This window comes from Acanthisitta chloris, unplaced genomic scaffold (assembly GCF_000695815.1).
Source record: "Acanthisitta chloris isolate BGI_N310 unplaced genomic scaffold, ASM69581v1 scaffold202, whole genome shotgun sequence".
Taxonomy (NCBI): Eukaryota; Metazoa; Chordata; class Aves; order Passeriformes; family Acanthisittidae; genus Acanthisitta; species Acanthisitta chloris.
The window spans coordinates 53,072-73,963 of NW_008658572.1; the positions used below are offsets into that span (position 1 = coordinate 53,072).

The window sequence follows — 20,892 nt, forward strand, 5'->3', positions numbered from 1 at the left end:
TTTAAAATCTCTACAGTTACTTTAGTTATTCTTGAAGGTATTTACCTATTAATTTTTTTACAGCTTTATTTGAATGTACAGTATACCTGCAGTACATGCTAAATGGAGTACAAGAGATTCAATTTTCATAGATGTTAATGGGGAATGTTTTAAGATTGACCCATTCTGTAATTGTGGCTGTTGTTCAGTGCTGCTGCCTTATCCCTTGCTTTCCCCATCTCAAATGCATCTTTAACCATCCTCCCTCAAATCCAGTCATTTCATCTCTCCCCACTGTGCCCAGACCCCATCCTTTTCCTCTCTGGAGTGCTTGATTTACTTGACCTAAGCATTCTGTTCCACTTTTCCTGGCTGTCAAAAACAGAACTCTTCTCTAGTGATAGTATTACCATGACATGTCCCCTCTGAGGTTCCTGAAAAGATCTGGTAGTTTGTATTGGCTGTTGTTCATCTGCTGCGTTCAGATTTGGCAGAGTCCTCTCACAGAATTGGGAGCCTCTGAGAATTTGGGTTTGGCCTGAAGTAGCATGGGTAACATACAGAAAATCTCTTCTGGGAGATCTCTAATTTGATGCAGACTTCTGGACATTAACTTGTGCTTAGCATCACAAAAATGTGCACAGGGTCAACTCTTGCTGAGTCTTTTATGGCTGCAAAGGTTGTGACAGCAGCAAACCTCCTCTTGGTTTTCTTTGTAGAGAGCAGGGAAGTGGAAATTTGTGTGCAAGAGAGAGGGCACAGGAACCTAACCTTCCCCTTGGAAGGAGGGTTAGGGCATCTGTTGTACAGTCACCTTTCTGCAATCACCATCATTTCTCCTGCTGAGGAGGTGGGTCATGAACTGCCAGTGCAGTTACAGCCTTGGGATGGTCAGGAGTGAGTAAAATGTCACTCAGGGAGTGAGACATTTTCCCTTGGTCCTATCTATTTACCTATTTAATTTATCTTAGTACAATTGAGTGAATTATCTCTTTAATTACTCCTTATAAATTTTATTTGCTTTTTTACACCATCAATGGATTATACTTAATCCTTTGTAATAGTTTTGCCTAAAATGCAAATGTTCTACCACGTAGAAGCACAGCTGGGACTCAGCCACTAGAGTATGCTGTTTGGATTATAATTTTGATTATAATTTAATATCATATCATACAGCTCACAGATAACATTGATTTTTTTGTTGAAGCTTTCATAACAACTCATCTTGCACAAAGAAATATCTCTAGAAGGAAAGTTTTCTTGCTTAATATAATATATTCTGATAATGTTTTACTTGGCAGGTGCTCCTCGAGTATTATAATTAATTACAACAGTAATTATCCTCTTTGTGGAGAATATAACACATCTAATGTTTAGCAAGGTCCTTCCAAGTTTTTGAATCCTTTGGTTTAACCTTCCTGCTTTACCCTAAACAACACAATGCTCAGCACAGAGAGGAAAAGCCCTGAGCAGCCCTGCAAACACTGCAAGGTCCCCATCCCTCACTGGGACAGCTCACAGCTCCACCTGGTCTCTCTTCTGTGACAGTAAAGGGAAAAGAGGAGAAAGAGACTCTAACAAAGTATGGTCTTTATTTCAATTTCAGTTTTCCCTGTCAATAGGTTTTAAAAAATCAATGTTTATACTGAAAGATATATTTAGTATGGAAAAATTATAATCAAAGAGTTTTCTTTTAATTGCTTCTTCAGAAATACATTTTGATAATAGCAACTGCTCATTACAATACAAACCAGAAAAGGCATTCCTTTACTGTGGCATGGGAAGTACTGCCAGTTCTAAATGCTCTACATAGTTGCTTTAAAATTTTTACGTTCTTTAGGCCTCAACAAAAACCAAAGCTCCTCTTCCAGGTTTGGTAGCAAACAGGCTATTATTCTCCTCTGCTAACCTTTGGCCATCCGTTTGGTAATAAGCTTTTTTTACATTTTTTAGGAAAGCATTCAGCTTGTCAGTAGGCACCATTGACACAGTGCAGCCTCCCCATCCAGCTCCAGTCAGACGTGACCCGATGGCCCCAAATTGCCTAAAACAAAATAACAGAAAAAAAATTGTGTAAAATAAACCAAAAAGGGGTACTTTGTCATATATAAAACTTGTATAGAAAACTAAGATGTTTTGGGTATTCCCATGTTGTCTGATTTTTCTGAGGTTCACTTGGTTGTATGCAGCATCACAGCAATCTGAAGTTACCTTTTTGGACCCAAAAAAAAGTGCTGATGCTCTAAACTGCAAATAGTGATTTCTGTCAGTTTCAAAAGTCACCCTGTTTTCTAATGCTTCAGCATCAGCTGTTTTAAGGATCACAGAGCAGCTGAGATGAAGAAAGCAGGAGAAGAAAGGAATTGTGTTAGCAACTTCATAAGACATCAGAAGTGAAAACAGAATACACAACAAAAATAACAAAAGAGGGTTCATAAACTAATTGCACAGGATGTAGGCATGCAAGCCATTTTCTAATGTGGCAAAGACAAATAGCTCTATTCTTCCAGGACAGATCTAAGACATGCTGAAGATTCACAGGCTTCTGCAGGACTGCTGAGCGTGCCAGGCAACAAAAGGAGAGTTCAGAAAGTCTCAAAAAGTCAAACAGAGTCACTGCACTCTGTATGAATAAACTCACATGAACATCTGCTTATCCTGAATGAACAGAGTTGAGTATCTCTCTTTAGAGGAACCTCATGAACTTAACAGACTGACAGCAGTAGAGGTAAAGTAAGAATTTAGTCCCAAAAGAAAGAAATGCTCTTAATGAGGAGGGTGAATAGCAAGAACAATGACATCCAAAATATAAACCATTCCCAGCCTCAAGATCCTGCTAGAAATGTCCTACACAAATCCCATGTGAATATGCTGCAAGACTCAGATGCCATCTCATTAGGATTCAGAATTACTTTCATTAGTTTCCTTACCTGTGTTCCTGATCTCTACTTAGATTCAGAAAAAGTAGGAAAATATCACGTAATAAACTTTCTTTGGGGCTTTTCTAACCTAGTCAGAACAGAACCAGTCAGATTTAGAAAACTCATCCGAAATCTTATTCTCATGAGAGATCTAATCTGATTTGCAAACAAACACTTTTGATGTGTTTCCAATAGCCACGCACAGAGAGATTTACCAGCCCCAGAATGTGTAAGAGGGAAAGATCAACATCATGTGAATAGCGTTGGAAAATGACAGCTCATTCGGAGTGGGCTGTCGTAATTTTTCATGTGTGCATTTTATGTTAAATGAATCTGGAGTACTGCTGGGTTAGTAGAGGTTTAGGTCATATTTCAAGCAAGTACTTACATATGTGTTTGATTCTAAACACACATCTCTTCTTGAGCAGAAACACTTTCTTCAGTGTGTCTGTGTGGTGCCACCCTTCATATTGACTCGATTTTATGTTCATTCTGCATTTCCTGTTGGTGTTTTATTTTACTTATTGTTATTCCTGTAAGCCACTCATTCTCTGATGCAATTTTTGTACTTTCTAGTCCATGGAGCAACCTCTTAAAATGAGCAGTATTTAATCCAGTCTCAGTTGCAAACAATAAGGAAATTCCCATAGACTTCATAAGGCCCAATCCACTTTTTAGAGTCTGCTAAATCAACTCTACTAATTTGGTCTGTTACCTCAGTCAGAACTTCGTATTTCAGATGGTGTCTGGCTTTTATTTTGGTAGGCAACTGAAATCCCTTCAGAATTGTTCTGAACCTTTCATTGATTTCATAATTCTCTGTGGTCATGCTCATGCCTCATTTTTACTGAGTCATTTTAAAATACTTAGTTGAAATAAAGCATAATGTAGACAGAAAATATGCCTGTTGCAGAGCTGAAGTCACTGTGTTTCAAAATACTGTGGCTTAACAGTGTCAAATGTGGTGATATGATCAGACACTTGGGGCTTACTGCTGAGGAACTTGATGGGCAGTGCTGTAACAGCTGAGAACTGAGTACCTGATGATACACCAGTTCAGAACAGAGCACCTCATTTCATGTCTGTGGGAGATGTGGTGCCTGGGAGGTATCTAGATCAAACACACAAAGGTTGTCCTTGGAACAGGCCTGAAAGTGTCTTATTCAAGTTCAATACTGATGGAAGGGGCATGGCTGGAACACAAAAATTATCAGAATTTACAGCACCAAAAGATGGAGTATAAGAGAATGAAAGTTATGTGCAGCACTAAGGACTCAGAGAATTTCAAGAGTACTTAATATATTCAGGAGCTCACATCCCATTTTTTGTCCCTTAATTGTTTAGTAAATCTGCTGTGTTATTTACTTTAGAAGACTAACAGGTAAAACAGCTGTTAGCAGCATGAGGTAGGTTAGAGAAAGTAGGAGTCTTCTGTCTTTGCAAAAAGAAAAAAACCCAACTGACCAACTAGTGGTTACAGTTTTCAGCACTTTAAACCACAGCAAGTATGGATCCCTTTCTTTCTTGGCAGAGGTTGTACAGTAAAACATAAAGATCTAGGCAAAACAGAAAACATCTGGATATGCAGATTATTCTTCACAGTTTAAACCTTGTAAGGAGAGAGCAGCAGTAGACTCAGGCAATTCTGTGGAATGTATTTTTGGAAAAGCTTTTTAAAGTTACAGGGCAGCTGTATATCATCGCGAGGAAAGAATGTAATTTATGTCGTTCCTGGCCATTTCTCTAATCACATCAGCCAAGTTTTCCTAGAGTGACTAGTGATTTTATGTCCCTTCATTTTTTTAATCTACAACTTGAAAAAAGTTCAGATTTTTTTCCCAATAGTTTCCAAAAATTAGATGCTGGCTTAGGCTGCATTCAGCTGGGATAGCTATACACTGCTGGAGATCTGATTGCTGAAACAGACACAGATTAACCTTCTGAGGAAGACACATTTCTTAGGAGATTCTCTTGATGAGACAAGACTGTAAAGAATAACGACAAACAATGTACTTGTTTCTGTGTAAAGAATGTAAACCTCCCCCTCCCAGATTAAATAATTTTAATATACCAGTAAGAATCACCTCACATGAGTAACACTGTGGTGCTTAGCTCTGCCCATCACACTGCTGTGGGCTCTTCTGCTGCTAACTCAGAAATCTGATGTAACGTGGGCATACACATCACTTTTTTTTCCCCTTCACTATTCATATTTTGCTCCCTGGAACTGAAATGCTCTGATTAATTTTAATTTAATTTAGTAAAATCCTAACTGCCTCTTTCCTTTGGGTTCTGTGGCTATGCTACTGCCTGCAAGCAGTAGGTCCCCATGGCCAGGCTGGCTGGAGCAGCAGCTGTCTAGCTGTGAAAGCACAGAGCTCAGCAGAAATGAGACACAATGTCCATGCCCATGCTGAGCTTGGTACTGGCAATAGGCTGTTACTACCATCCACACTGGTTTATTGAAATGTAGCACAGGTAATTCCATGCTGCAGTGCAGATCTTAGCAGTTTACACCTGCTTGTTTTCCCCTGTGTGGGACAGGATAGTTTTTTTCCAGTATTTCTGAAAACAGACCCTATCAGAGTGGTTCAAGCTGGTACCTAAGTGAGGACACTTCCAATGGTTCATCAGGTCTGCAAAGGGCAGTCTGAGGCATCAACACTGGGTAGTTACTGTGCCTAAAACCAAGGCAAGTGTTAAGTTTCAAGGCTTTTCCCCTGTCAGTGGTGTCACAGAACAGGCAGTGCTGATGCCTTGCACTGGATCAAACCTTTTATTGCCCAGTGTTTTTGACAATTCAGTAGAGCACAGTTTCTGTCTTCAGCTGACTTTGGAGATAGCTCTCTCTTCTCTACACAGATCAGCACTTCCCTCTGAGCTGGGATAACTGGTGGAATTGCCCTGCTGAGTGACTGTCACAGCTTATTCTATTACGTGAGCATTATGTGATATAATAAGTGAATGCAGCCTCTGATATACACTGGATTGGCTCCCAAGAGAAGGATCAAAAATTGTTCTGCTCAATTACTATCAGCCTGTCCAATGGTTATCAGCCTTCTCTGTGTTTTATCATAAAACAGCACGTGTATGCCATATGCAAAATAATCTATTAATGTCCAAAAGTCTTCTGCTCAGGTTTTAAGTTTGCAGCTTTCTGCCACAGAGGCCATTCCATCTTGTCTGCAAAAGAAATCAGACTAACCCAAATAATCATCTGTATCATACACTATTGATTTACAAACCTGGAAAATGAGTGTTGCAACTTAAAAAAATCTAGGAGTAAAAAAGCATATGGTAAATTTCACATTTGTAAAATTCATATTTTCATTCCAAGCCCGACTAGCTAGCTTAAAAAAAAGAAAAAAAGGTCAGTTGCTAGTAAAGACATATTTACATATTTTTGTAATCTTCATTTTTAGGTGGTAAGGTATTAATTTCTTTCTTTTTAGCTTCAAATTGAAACAATTTATTTTCTTTAAGTCTGAAAGATATAGAAAGAGGATGGGATATTTGCTTCTAAAAGACACTGAAACATTTCTTGACCCTCAGGCCTGCAAACACTTATGCCACCCTGCATCTTCCTTCTGGTAGGGCAGAGTTCCCCAAACTAAGCACACCCTCCTCCAAGGAGAAGTAGGAACAGTAACGGTGGAGCAGAAGTATGAAGGTGGCATCACCAGGAGCTGTGATGGGAATGTGGGAAGCAGCTGGGACAGGGTGGCTGGGGCAGAGACAGGGCTGGGAGCTCAGGTGAACAGCGGTTTATTCCCCCAAGTTGCTGTTAAAATCATCAACAACCACTGAATTCCTTCTATAGGCACTGAATTTAGATCAAAGCTAGCATAAGATGTCTGTCCCGTGATTAAATGTACCAGAAAAATGGAAATTAAGAGGGACTGAAATATGTACATTGTTTCACACTGACCCTGTGGTAGGGGTGAAACACTCTGTAGAATGTGTAATGTAAAACTTAGTATGATTGTACCAGATCTCATCATCCACTGCAGCAGAGTCATGAAAACATCAGCCTGCTGCTACAGTAACCTGTGTGTGGGAGAAGGGAATGGACAAAATGACACTCAGGGAATGTGCTTTGAGTTGAGAAGGCTTGTTTCATCATGACCAAACTGAGTTAGCAGGGAATCCCAGTGAAAAGAATGATGCTGGGGCAGAGATGGAGACTGAATAGTGCAGAGAGAAGCAGTGCTAGCCCTTATAACAGTTAACACACTCATCTTTTAAACAGTGAAATACAGTCCAACCTGAAACCCTAGACAAACATATATTTTAATTGAAAAAATGCAAATAGCATTCAACTGTATTTCATTATGATTTCAAGGCAACCTAAGACTGTAGAACAACTTGCTTATGCCCCGGAACTCCCAGGGGGCAGTATGGAAATGGTTAAGAAACACAAAGAGGATAGATTTAGATAAGCTATTGGAAAGAAGTTCTTCCCTGTGAGGGTGGTGAGACACTGGCACAGGTTGCCCAGAGAAGCTGTGGATATTCTGTCCCTGGAAGTGTTCAAAGCCACATTGGATGGAGCTTGGAGCAACCTGGTCTAGTGGGAGGTGTCCCTGCCCATGGCAGGGGAGTTGGAACAAGATGATCTTTAAGGTCCCCCCCAACTCAAGTCATTCTATGATGCTGCAATTCTAAGAAATACAGAAAAAGTAAGAGAATTCAAATAGAACAAGATGAAGTTTTAAGAAAACCAGTTATGACTTCTACAACTTAAAAAAGAAAAGCCAACAGTCTAACGTAACACTTGTGACAATGAGTCAGTCCAACAGCAAAATCTGTAATAAAGCCATAAACCGTAGCTTTCATCTGAAAGTATTACACAGATGTCAGCAGGGAAACAATTGACCATGTAATGTCCCTGCAGGAGATTAATTCTGTAATAAGAGACAAGAATACTTTCATTTTAAGATTGCAATAGCCAACGATGTCATATTTTCTCATCAATTCCACCAGTATTCTCAACAGGCGATTACTCTTCCTTGTGGTCAGAACTTACAGGCAGATGTCGACCAGCCGATCCAGTTCAGGACAGCTGCACTCATACATCTCCCTGCAGCTGATATGGCTCTGGTTCATTAGCTCTCCCAGCAGCTGGAGTGCGTTGGCAGGTGCTTCACTGCATATCTTCTGAAATTCCAGCACTCTGGCTGCCTCGCTGTACACGTGCTTTGCACGCTGGTAGAGCTTAAAGGTGGAAACTAAGCAAAAACAAAGTATTAAGTACTACAGTCATGCATGAATATTCACTACAAAAGGAACATACAAAGACATGGTAGAATTATATATTTTTAGCAATTCATATTTTATATTACAATTCTCTAGGCTAAGAGCCTTCTGTACAAGCTCACCTACATCTTGTTTGAAAGCCCTAATTAGTGTCCTGTTTGTCAGAATACAATGTAAACATTTTTTCTCATGCTGATAACTTCATGCACACACTCTGGTTATTTGCTGTGCCAACAGGCTCAGTCTCTCATCTTCCTTTGCAGAGAGAAGGCACATGTTCAAGGGGTGGCAGTGACAGCACTAGGGAATTAATTTCAAGCTCTCAGGTTTCAAATTCCAGCAGAGCAGAGTCAGGAGAACACCTGGAGAGTCCCCAGTGCCCTGCAGGCAGCTGTTGGCCAGGGCCTTGTGTGTGGCTGACTGTTCCAGGCCAAATCTGCATCAGTTATGGAACTGTGTGGATGGACCTTTGCTTGAAAAAAACAGCCACCAAACCACAAAAACCACCACCTATTATATTTCTTCTGAAAATGAGAGTAGCAAAAATGCTCTTACCCCTGTTTCCTGATGCACAGGTAACAAAGCTCTCTCAAATTTATTCTCCCAATGATACAGGCTCATCCTGACTGTAAATAATACTGGATTAAAGGTATGGTGAAGAGCACAGGTGCTTTCACTGTGTTTTCCAGGGTTTGTTTTTGGTGTATGTTACCCACCAGTGTTAGTGCTGCCTGTGTGGTTGTGAAGAGATGTCAAGCCCAGACACGTTATGCTTAGGACTGACCTACTAAGATCAAAGGCAAGTGCAAGGATTTGGGCTAAAATTTTTCTGTTATGTCATGAGAAGCAATTCCTCTGGGAAGGGTTGGGGGTGTGCCCAAACCTGTGTGGCCCTCAGGGTAGAGACCTCCATCAAGCCTGAATAATGGGGCACAAAAAGGAAGAAGATGGCTGTGGTTACAGGCTCTGCAAGCCATTCATCCTTACAGGAGGGTTTGGTTTGCAAGTAGTATCTGAGAATTGATCTGCCTTTCCCAAGCTCGTGCTCGTTCATTGTTTTCCTCTCCCAATATAGTTCTGTTTGCTTTAATACCATGGCTACTATTAAGGAAGTATTGTTCACCAGAAGCATGCATGACAGAATGTAATTTATTATTAAACTGCTTTGCTTGAGCTGTTTGGGTGGTAAATATTAGATCAGTGGACATTAACCTCTGTGTGGAGCACCTACTGCACTATGTTTCCTTATTTCATCACAGCACACCCTTGTTAGAGCACCTCAGAACACACCTCATTTTCTTTCTACATATAAATTCTCCTTTAGAGTGAGGTTTCTCCCCTCATTTCAGCTTCTGGTCTCTCTTGCTTTCTAAAATGGCTGATGAAAGACTCAAATAGAGGTAAGAGGAGAAGAGAGACAAATTCTGTATTTAAAATAGAACTCACTGTCTAACCCAGACACGTGGAGTTCCTACTTGGCTGTTCCGTGAAGATGGCCAAGTTCTGGAACCACTTCTGATGCTTTCAGCAATCTACATTTGCAAGTACATGTAGAAATCTTCCTTGAAAGACTGGAAACAAAAGTAGGTCCAATATGTACATTCCAGACTGCAGCCCTTACAGCCTAAAGCTTCATCAGCACCTCTATGATCCCTTTTTATTTCTCAGGAGTATTTCACAACTGTAAATGCTGAAAATACAGTGCTGAGAGACACACAAATAGTCTAATAAAAATAGTCTAAAATGAGAGAGAAACATTGCAGTGTTCTGCTACTGCTGATATTGCTTCTGCTCCTATTTATTTTGTAATTCAATACAGCCTGCTACTGAGAAATGCTGTGTTGCTTGTCTTTTGAACAGGCCTTCTGAATGCATTTCAAACTAGGACAAAAATGAGAAAATTGAGTACCCCCCAGAAACGTCGACTTGAGAGTATCACAAAGGAAGAGCATATTTTGGTTTCCGATTTTGTTGCCGCTGGAGTTGGTTGCACTTTGTTTTGCAGAGTGCCTCGGTATTTTTGAGCGCTGAAGAAAGGCAGCTTGGCCTATTTTTAAGGATGGTTTCTCTTTAAATATTCTTTTCTTATAAGCTATTGTTTTAGGGCAAGGAGATTTCTAAATGTGCATTCGTTTAGGGAATATCTAAAGTTGCGTGAGAGATTGCCATAGCTCACACTCTCTTGTAAATCACCATTGAACAGTAGTAACCCAAAGAATGAACTGAAAACATGTCTGGTTTCAATTGTCGGGCAACAGACTTGCCAAAGGCTGTGATTGATTCGGAGACCACCCTTTGGTAGAGCAATGCTGCACTGCCCAGATTACCTTAAAAACCTCTGGGGTTGTGTTGTGCTGGTCACGTTAGGAATTGGCAGCTGGAATGGGCACTGGACTGCTGGCTGCCAGCCAGGAGATCTGAGCTGTGTCCTCGACAGCGCTGGCTCCCAGGAGAGCCTCTCGGTGGAGGGGAGAATTTGCTACCTTGACACTGGCTTCCTCTCCATGGGAATGCAATCCTTCCAGGCAGCTCTCGAGTGAGGAGCGGCTGTGTGTGATTTGCAGGCTCCTTTGTGGACATTTACCAAATTAGTATCGGTTAAAGGCTGGGATCCTTACGTTGGCTGTTGGTTGGTTATGGGCAGCATTTGATTTCAAAACAAATCATGTTTGTGTTTAAAAAAATATTTGTATAGCTTGCTTTGCTTCTCTGACTGTTCAGGCAAAATTATCTTCTGGACAGCAAACACCTCTGTACTATCTTATTCTAAAATAACGAAATGATTCACATATTTTCAGCTTTCAACACCAAATGCCTCTGATAATACAGACACCCTCTTCTATGTCTCCTGTTTGGATGGGTAGTCCAACCAACCATCTCTGTCTAATAGAAGACAGCAGAACACACATGATACTTCCAACAATTCTCTCTCTGTTGGAATCTCCTTGCTACATCAGAGCCTGTATATTAGCTTCACATAAAGTCTGAGTTAATAGGACGTGTCAGAGTGCTACAGAGGCTGTGATTTTAGAAGAAACTCATCAGAATTTGTGTGCTTTGTGCAGTCACATGTATTTACAGTTAAGAAGGACTGATTTCCTAAGCCAGACTCTGTTACGGTTAACAGAAACAAAAGTAGAGGGCCCACACCTGGTTAGAGTATATCTGAGCTAGGGCTGGAGTGCTCTGAGAGATGAAAATCTGAAGTCCTCAAAGAAACCCTTGCAGTGTTGCACAGCACTGGCTTATATGGTGCTCAAATAAGAGCACAAAAGGAGGGTTTAGAGAATTAATGCCAGATTCTTAAAAGCATGTGGCTCCTTAAATCTATTATAATATATGGAAATTAGGTAATTAATTAGACTGAAAATATCCATATACTTTCCTAATACAGTATACTATAATAAAGGCCTAGTTTCTCCCACTTCAACTTATTTCCAGATTCTCTGGACCCCAGCTTTGCTCCTCTGCACAGGATTTCTGTCACATCACTCGTGACCAGGTAGATTCAATTCACTTACAAACCACCAAAGCCCTTGAAACAACAGTGCCATTTTTCAGGGCACTAATGGCTCACACTGCAGCAAGAACCTTCCAATTTGTGAGACCCAGCAGACTAACACTAATGAAAGTTTGTCCAAAATCCATATAAAATCTCCAAACAAACAAAACTCTGGGCTATTAGTCCCAAATAACTGTGGGTTAACTAAATATAAGGGAAAAGTTTACTGTGGATTTTCAACTGTATGATCACATTTGTAATTTCAGCTTTACAAAAACTGTGCAAACCTGTCCACTGCATTTACAGGGATTTCTTTTTCTTATAATTAAACGTTGTGGCTTCTCAGCAACTCATATTATTTGTTACAACTTCAACTTCAGCAGATTCCTTTCTTTAGAGGCTTCCTGTACAATTCTATCTGACCTTTAGCTAAACACCAACCTCTTCAGGCTATATATTTTTTTCTAGTTGCTTTGGCAGCTTCTTAAGATACATTTCACTGTAGATTAATGAGCTACACATGGCTGATGGGACTGTTAGAAATTTACAACCGGAAAAACTCACCGACACAAAATCATGTAGGGGACAGTTTCTACCACCATTACTCACATGGAATAGAACCCTTCTCTGTTAGGCATCCTGCTGATTGAACATGATGAGGGTGAAGGTTTCTGGCTCATAATGTATATAAGAAAATGCTGCCAGATGGCTTTAATTTGAGCCAGATTGTGAACCCCCTACTTGAAGTGGGGAACAGTTACTCTACTGGGACTGCTCAAGTAACTGTTTGCAATCTGCCTTTCTGAAAATAAACCTGGGGCCGAGTCACCGCTGGACTCGGTGACCCATTTAGCAGACACCTGTTTCGAGAGTATGGTAACTACTGATTTAAAGTGATTTTTCCTCCAGAGGAATGCTGGCTTTAACAAGGCTTTTTGCAACTGACCTAGACTGTTCAGTACCTGCACCTACCCTGTGGCACACTCCAAAAGTCTTCATCCTCTAGGTAGCTGTGTGGGATCTGCCTGGAGCAGACACCTCTCCGTGGAAGGGGATGGTATGTTCCCAAGTTTCTCCACAACATGGATCAGGCTGAGGCTGAAGTAAGCACCTGGACCCTTAAGCTGGGAAGTGCTCTTAGGTCTACCAGTTTAGAGATAACTTCTGTTCATGTAGGACATTACTGATGCACAGGCAAAGTTTATGTACCCCAGAGCAGCCTGATGGAGTACTTGAGGGACCTCCTTCACCCTTACCTGTCTGTGCACATAACAGGGCAACTGTTCTTACACTGAGATCACCATCAACACCCGTTCAAGTATCAGTCATTGAGGCTGCAGCACAGATTTAGAATTCTCTTTCCAGGGGACAAATAGGAGTTAAACAGCCAAACCCACAGAGCGAATGTCGCCTGCTCCTCCCATGGAGATTTCATTCCCAAGTTTAAATGTCAAAATGAGATTACAGTTTTATATATGAAAAGGAAAAATGGGTTTAAAAATATCTCATTTAAGAAGAAAAATATTCATGGTTATAAGAATACACTGTTTTACAGGAGAATATGCTTTTGTGGTGAAGCTTATAAATACTTAATGTCCCACAATCACCACACACCAAATGTTCTGTGAAGCACTCAAGTCCAAGCCCAAATAATGGCACAGTGCACCTTAGAAAGTAATAAATATTATTTTTCTAGAGATGTTCAGAAGCCACAAGTGCAATCCTTGTGTAAACATTTGCAAGGGAGCTTTAAACTCAGGATTTTGAGTTGGCCAAGGAGCAATTGCAAGAAGTTTAGAGTGGCTTTATACAGCATCTGTACTTTTCCAAATGTGGGGAACAAGTGGGCTATACAGTGGGCAACTGCTGAAGTCCTTGGTACTTGCCTATATAAGGGATGCAGAGTTGCTATGTGCTTCTAGACCTGGCCTGGGACGCCCAAAGCCTGTCCATACCATTTGCCTTTGAGATGTGGAGTTATTATCTGGTCATCCTTATATACTGATAAAACTTTACACAGTACTGTCACTGGAGGAGTAGAGAGGGGAAGGTAGACTTAAGGCTAGAATGCTATTTACATAGCACTTTCAGATCCATAAACATGAGACACAAAGCCAGGACAAAACAATATTTGTAACAATCACTGGGCTTTGAATAATACAAAAAACCCCAAACTCATGACAATTTATATTCAGCCACAGAGAAAACTCAGAATCCTGTAAATTATCTACATAGTAATTCATGTGTAAATAATTTACCTTTAACATGATAATATTTTATCAAAGAAGTTGATAAAATGTGTACAAAGGAAGAAAGATACCCCAAATATGGTTTGTTTTCATGTTGAAACACTCTGAAATTCTCTGCAGAGGTTACAGATTTGACAATGTGTTTTTTCTCACAGAGGCATTGTCATTAAAACAGAGTGGGAAAGTACAGGGGAAATAAGAAAAATATTTTTGTCAAGCAGCCTCTGGTTTTCCAAAGCCAATGTAACATGTAATTTGTGTAGTGTGTAACAAAACCAAACAGTGGATTTAGATTCCTTCTTTCTGTGTCTGTCTTGTTTCTTCTTTGCATATAGTTTTACAGAAATCTGTTATTTAATTTCATATTGTACATGCAAAGAGGCTTTCAGCATAACCCATTCTAATTGGTCTTATCAAATGAAATCACAGTCATGCAAGCTTAAGAGATTCAGTTCAGCAAACATCTGCAAATGCTATTCAGAGCTACAGGATAAAATTTCCTCTGAGTTTCTTCTATAGATTTTATGTCTAAATTTTTCATCCAGACTTTGAAAAAAGTCAAGATAACCTGTATAAACAACTCAGTTTCACAGAAGTGTAGAATTTGGTTTTATATACCAAGTATAAGGGGTACAAACATCTGTAAGTTAATAGTCTTGTATTGCTTCATGGAGTGGAGAGTACAGGGACAGCATAAGAGATTTACAACCTTGTGGTTTCCCACGAAAACATTGCAGAGTGCAGGTACATGGGTCAGTAGATTCCTCATGGATAGACAGCACAGAGTTACCAAAACTCTTTCCACAGAGATCAAGAGCTGGATTAAGATATCCTATTCCATCCTGGTACCCTCTGGCAGTGTAATTAGATAATAAGATAGTTTCATACTGTCTGACACCACTGGGGTGCAAAACAGGTTATAGATTGAGGACCTGGTCCTTGGTCAATATATCAAATTTACAATCGCTCCAGACAGTCAGATTATTGAAATATAAGCCTCAGTACAGATAGATATGTTACAGATTTATATACATCAAATGTATACATTCCTGAAAGCAGTCTCAGGAAGGACTGGCAAGGATATAATTCAGCTACAAAAAAAGCAGAAGTATTAAGGCTACAGAATGGAAACAAAGAAGAATGAGTCTATGGAGTTCTTAAAGAAAGATTCTGATCTCAATTGGAAACCTGTTCTGAATGCAAATGAATTATTTAATAAATTCTCTATTATTCGGTACTATTAGCAACCCTACTATGTGCATCCATTCCATGGGTGACAATGCTCACCACTGCATGGTCTAATCATAAACAATAATCCATGGGAAATAGTTTAAATAGTGAATTGTTCACCTCCATAGCATTTTCCCAATAGATAAGGACATATTGACAGTGACAGAAGCTTCTTTCTCAGGAGAGACCTAAATGACTTGCTGCCCAGTGCAGGTTTTATGAAATGATCATGTACTTACCAGTTCAAAAACAGAAACACAAGCCCCTTTATGCTGGTCTTTAACATCAGTTAAGTGAGAGTGAACAGGATTCACTTTAATGACTGTACCATCCAAAATGTTTGGTTTTGTTATAGCTACTGCCTAAAAAGGAAGCCTAGTTTAGACTTTTTCCCTAGAATAAAACCTGGGTTACTTAGAGAGGACTCAAACAGCACAGGCTAACCTAAAACACTGCTGCTAGAAGCTCTGTGATTTCCATCATTTTAGAAAAAGTTCAATCACAATGAAAGTTTGCTCTATTTTAAGTTAGAAGTTAGAATGAAAATATCAGTTGTTGATGATCTCAATTCTTTCACTTGCCAACCAAGATTCTGGAGAAGTATTCTGGCAAGACTTCCACTTGCACTACTTATGAATACAGAAACTTTCAATATAACACAAACATTGTACAATAAACCCCACCAGTTCATATATGCTTACCATCCTGCATGTTTTGACTGAGGATCTGAGAGCGGAGCTCCTCCAGGCTAATTCCCAGGCATTTACAAATTTCCTCTGTGCTGTAAGGCTCAGGATGTAATACCTCCTCGACAATGGTCAGCATTTCCTCTAGGCTAACTCCTAGCTTGGTCTGCACATCATGGAGTCTCAACATTTTTTCCCAGTCCAAGCCTTTTGACTTTGAGAGAAGCTAAAATTTAAAAAAAAAAGAGTAAGCCAGAAAATATTCTGCTTTCTTGTTTAAAACTATTAGTTGTCTGCAAGTATATTTAAGGCCCATTTTCACTTCTTAACTGGGAACCAACAGGAGCTACTTTCTATCACTGCATAGCAGCAATCATTATGTTATGAATAGTTATGAAAGGTCTGTGGATGACAGATATTCTTCCCTCAAATCAGACACTGTCTGCAAAAGCCCTACTGGCATTATTTGTATGATATCAAATCAGTGATTTATCCTCTTCCGTGGACTTGATTGCTTCAAGCATTTAGTAACTTTTTACAGTCCCATTTGGACAACTGTTTATATAAATGCTATGCTATGGTAACACTAAAAGTCCTTAAAAAGTCTATTTCTGTACTATTAGAATTTGCACTCACATTTAAAACTCAGTTTGACCTTTCCAATATGTTCCTGGAATTTTCTGATGAACACTTGAGGTTGTCATTAAAACCCTTTCTCCTAACAGCCTTAAAAACATGGAAGTCGTCAAAAGATTTGTGTGGAGAATAACCATAGCCTTTCTCAGTCTCTAGAGTTTAAAGTAAGTTTTAAATACCTTCTTTTAACATCCAATTTAAAGGAACTTTTGAGCCTTTAGAGGAAGGTTCTGATGTGTTGGTCAGAATCTGTTCCATTCCTACATGGTTTCTGTGATGCTAATTAGTTATAGATGTATCTGTTTCCTCACTCCTGGCAATGATGTCATGCTTTGTGTATCTTTGTCATGTTTTGGCAATTGACAGTAGTTACTTCAACACACGAGCATCCTGAAAGGCAATGTGTCACACAGGCTGTTCTCTGGAAGGTTGCTCTATGTGTTGATGCTCTCAATGAAAACAGTTGAAGACAGCAGCTTTGCTCATAAGGTGAAATATTGTTGATGTTATGTATTATAGAAGAATAATAAGTGGTCCTTGTGGGATCCTATTGACATACCACCTTTAATCTCAACAGATTGCTACAAAAACGCAGATTAGCAGGTACACACCAAACTTGTTTTACTGTGTTCATGGGCACGTGGTATCTCCAGTTCTGCACCATTTAAATTGAGATTAAAACTTCCAAGTATGCCAGACCAGGCTGTATATTTGCAGAGAGTTTAAACAAGTGCAACAAGACCAGGGAATGAAATCCTTTTCCTATACAAATCAGCATTTAGACCTCTTAAAAACAGGGCCCAGATTTGCCTCAGTGTGTTTTGTTATTTGTTTCATTTGGAGTGAGATTGGTTTGAAATCATTTATGGCTCAATTCAGCAAAGCAATTTAAGTTCCTGGGTTAAAAAAGTCATGGGATTTACATACATGCCTGAAAAGCATTTGCTTTGTTTTGTGCAAAGTTACAGCACAAAATTTAAGCAGAAGATCTGCTGCCCAACTGTCTGGTCTAGATTCTCACTCTCTTCCAACAGTGCTTTTGCAGAGGCTCTTCCAGTTTTGCTTTATTACAGTATATAAAAATTAACTACTTTTGGTGCCATCTAGTGACTTGCTGAGATTTACGTGAGGCTCAGCAGAGCAGAACAAACAAAATCCAATCAAAATCCTAGTCATGAAACTCTGTTGCCATTTAAAACATGGCTTTATATGTTTAGTGGCAGAGAAAGAAGCAGCATGGTCTAGTGGCTAATGCAGAAATCAGGGTGAGATAATTTTCTTGTAAAAGACTAAGTCACTTCTAGATTTCTTTTCAAAGGCTCTGAGTCCCTAGAACTCCACAGCCTTTATGTAATTCTATTTTAGCTTATTGATAAGTTAGATAACAATTATTGCTTCGTTTTACTTACATATCTCTTATGTTGGTGCATGTTTGTGACAGATCTGCTTCAAGATACTAAATGAATGGAAATGTTCCTCCTCATGCTTTAATCCTAATATTCAGCATCCCCCAGACTTTATTACCAAAAGTTAAACAGAACTAAGAATTTAGAAACAATAATGTTCTGGAAGGCAACAAAAATTGTTCTGCTTCTTTTTTTAACAGATACTCCCCTGCAGAAATCTGTGTCACATGCATCGTCACATCTGTTCCTGTTTGTATACTCCAGGGGAGATGCTGCATCTCAGGTGAGCTAAATGCACTGAGGCTTTACAGGTCAAATGCTCCACATGGAAACTGACCCCATGGCTTTGCTGGAAAGGTCTATCCTGCTTATACCAAAGTTTCAATTCTAACAGCACTGGGAAAAATATTATGGGCAAACAAATGAGTTTTGAGAACAGTCTAGCTGCAGCAGCTCAAATTGTAATGGAGACAGAACAGAAATGAGAAGAAAAATCCCATCCATTTAATGTACAAAAGTAATCCCAATATGCTCCTACAGTTGGATATTTTCTTGCTGATCTCTGACTAGATGGATTAAAGATGTGGACATCATGCAGCTGGCTCTTAACTGCCAGGACATAGCATCTGTGGGCTTTATTGTCCTTTATTGTTCAACACAGGCACACTGCAGCCCTGACAGTAACTGAGAGGAAAACATACTTGGTAAACAATGGGACAACATAAATAAAAGAAAGTCTGACCAGGAGGAAGTCCAGGAACACTTGTATGGCAACATAATTTTCTTACACTTTACATTTCTATAATGCCATCTGAGCATCTTTCCACATTTAACAAACATTAGTTGATGAACTGTATGGCATTCCAGTTGCAGACATTCTTGGCACCACACTACAGCAAACAGTGAAGCAAACCACACACAGCGAAGCAGGGAGAGCACAGCATTCACCAATGCTCACATTCATTCTGCAGCACCTACTGTGTGAGATTTCTCAAGTATGAGGCACAAGTTAATTTCCTTTGGAATTGTGAGTGTTCTGCAGAACACGAGTCTTTAAACACACTGTTTAATAGAGTGCAGGAAAGCACTTGGAGGCTGCTGCAAGAATAGAGAAATGGGGAGGGGGAAAAAAAACAAGCAAAAGAATGACTGTCCAGAAGGGAAAGGAACAGAATCTCAAGAAGATAATTTTGTGAGGATGATCAAGAGCTCACTTGCTGTAGGGCAGACTGATATCAAAATGTTCAGCACCAATGCCAGCAGGGATATGTTGTGCTGGCATCTTTACTTACATAGAGCTTTCTGCAAGCAGTATGAAATCCTAGAATTACCTAAAGCAGAAAAGGGGGAAAAAAGCCTATCCTAAGGCACTTACAATGAGAATTTCTTTTAAAGCATTATTGCAAGGCCCAGCATGTTATTCCATAGTTCCATTAGCTTAATGGTGCTTAAAAGACTTCCCTGCTTCCACTTACATACCTGCCCTCCTTCACCCCACCATGACCTCTTCCTAAAGACAGTCTTTTCCTGGCTCAACATATTTTTATAGTGTGTGCAGCTTTCCATCTGGGTAGCATATGTTTAAAAACAGACAGGTGTATGTTGTTAGTCTCCTTACAATCAAGCATCTGCTAAAAGTACCTTTTTAGAGATTGCATCATAGCTAACAGGAAAGTAAGAAAAAAAGGTCTTTCCTTACTACCTTCTCAGTTTACTGCACAGGACTAATAATTTAAAGCAATTTAGAAAACTGTGATTGAATTCACAAAATCTGGTTATGGAACAATATTAAAAAAGATCTTACAGCTTAGTGCACTCATTGTACTTTGCCTTTTAGAACAGATCATCTGTGAAGCCTCTCTATTTCTTCTGCAAAAAAAAAATTTCCAAAAGAAGCTCTTCCTAAAAATACATATTTAGTTAATTAACTATCCTACATTAGAGTTTTATCAGTTATACCAGAACTTACACACAGACAGGCCCTTATCTTTTTTTGCTTAATGGCATAGGAATCTTTTTATTAACTTCAGTGACAACAGCTTTAACTGTGGTCACTGGTGCTATGTTTTACCTTATGTTATACACAACTAAGATGAAGCTCTCCATACTTGAGTTAAAACCCATTTAAAAAGTCATCCATAGTTTAGCTTCCCTCCTAGAAAAATATCTCAACACATTATTTTATAATACATTTTGTCAGTACTTGATCATCTCTTCAACTATTTTTTTCACACTAATGAAAATTTTTTTTAAATAATTTTTTATAGAATCATGATACCAACAGATGTTCGAAGTACTCTTGACTATTGCTCCAGTATTGGCCAAATGATTTGTGTCAAGGAATTCCATACTGCAGTTCTCAAAACTTTCATCTAGATTTTGTGACCCAAATTCTACTCTTTCACACAGCACACACTCTTGGGTATAACTGCAGTGAATCTTTATGCTTACTCCTCACTTACTCAAATCAAATCAAAATGCACTGTCTTCCTACAAAAACCTCAAACCTAAATCTACATACTTCTGAATGTATGGTCTACAAAATTCAGAATTAAAGCAGGATTTAGATTTTTTCCTGTTCAATTTCCGTACATTTTAGAGACAATTTCCAGCTGCAAACTGGCAGTGCAGCCTAAATGTTGGGATTCGATTCAAGCCTGTTCTTAAACTTTACACTGACATACATGCTGCTATTCAGCATTTCCAATATTACTTCCAGGCCTCCAATGAGTAGCTTTGATGTTCTCTAAATCCTAGAAAATACACATCTATTGCCATATATACATATAAACATATGACCATACTGGTTGCTTTCCATTATTTGTCATTATTTGTCTTTAATTAGAAACAGTCTATCTTATTAACTGAGAATATCTTTTTTTCTGAAAAACAGACTTATTTCCCCCACTGAAATATAATACAAAATAAATTTAATAGAACTAAATGACATAATCTTCTATATAAGGGCACAGTCCTTGCACTTCCATTAGGCTTGGCAGGAGTTCTGTTCCTGCAGATGGAGGTGTC

General features: G+C 39.3%; 1 protein-coding gene across 1 annotated transcript in view; it reads right to left on the reverse strand.

The window, feature by feature from the left end:
• Window positions 1-1,554: 1,554 nt before the first annotated feature.
• Window positions 1,555-20,892, reverse strand: part of GALK2 (galactokinase 2) — a 43,922-nt gene continuing 24,584 nt past the window's right edge. The window contains exons 7-9 of the mRNA XM_009085128.1: window positions 15,839-16,049; window positions 7,927-8,128; window positions 1,555-2,023 (exon numbers count right to left, since the gene is read on the reverse strand). Of these exons, the coding sequence (XP_009083376.1) occupies window positions 1,816-2,023; window positions 7,927-8,128; window positions 15,839-16,049 (621 nt within the window). The 3' untranslated portion in view covers window positions 1,555-1,815. The remainder of the gene's footprint in view (window positions 2,024-7,926; window positions 8,129-15,838; window positions 16,050-20,892) is intronic.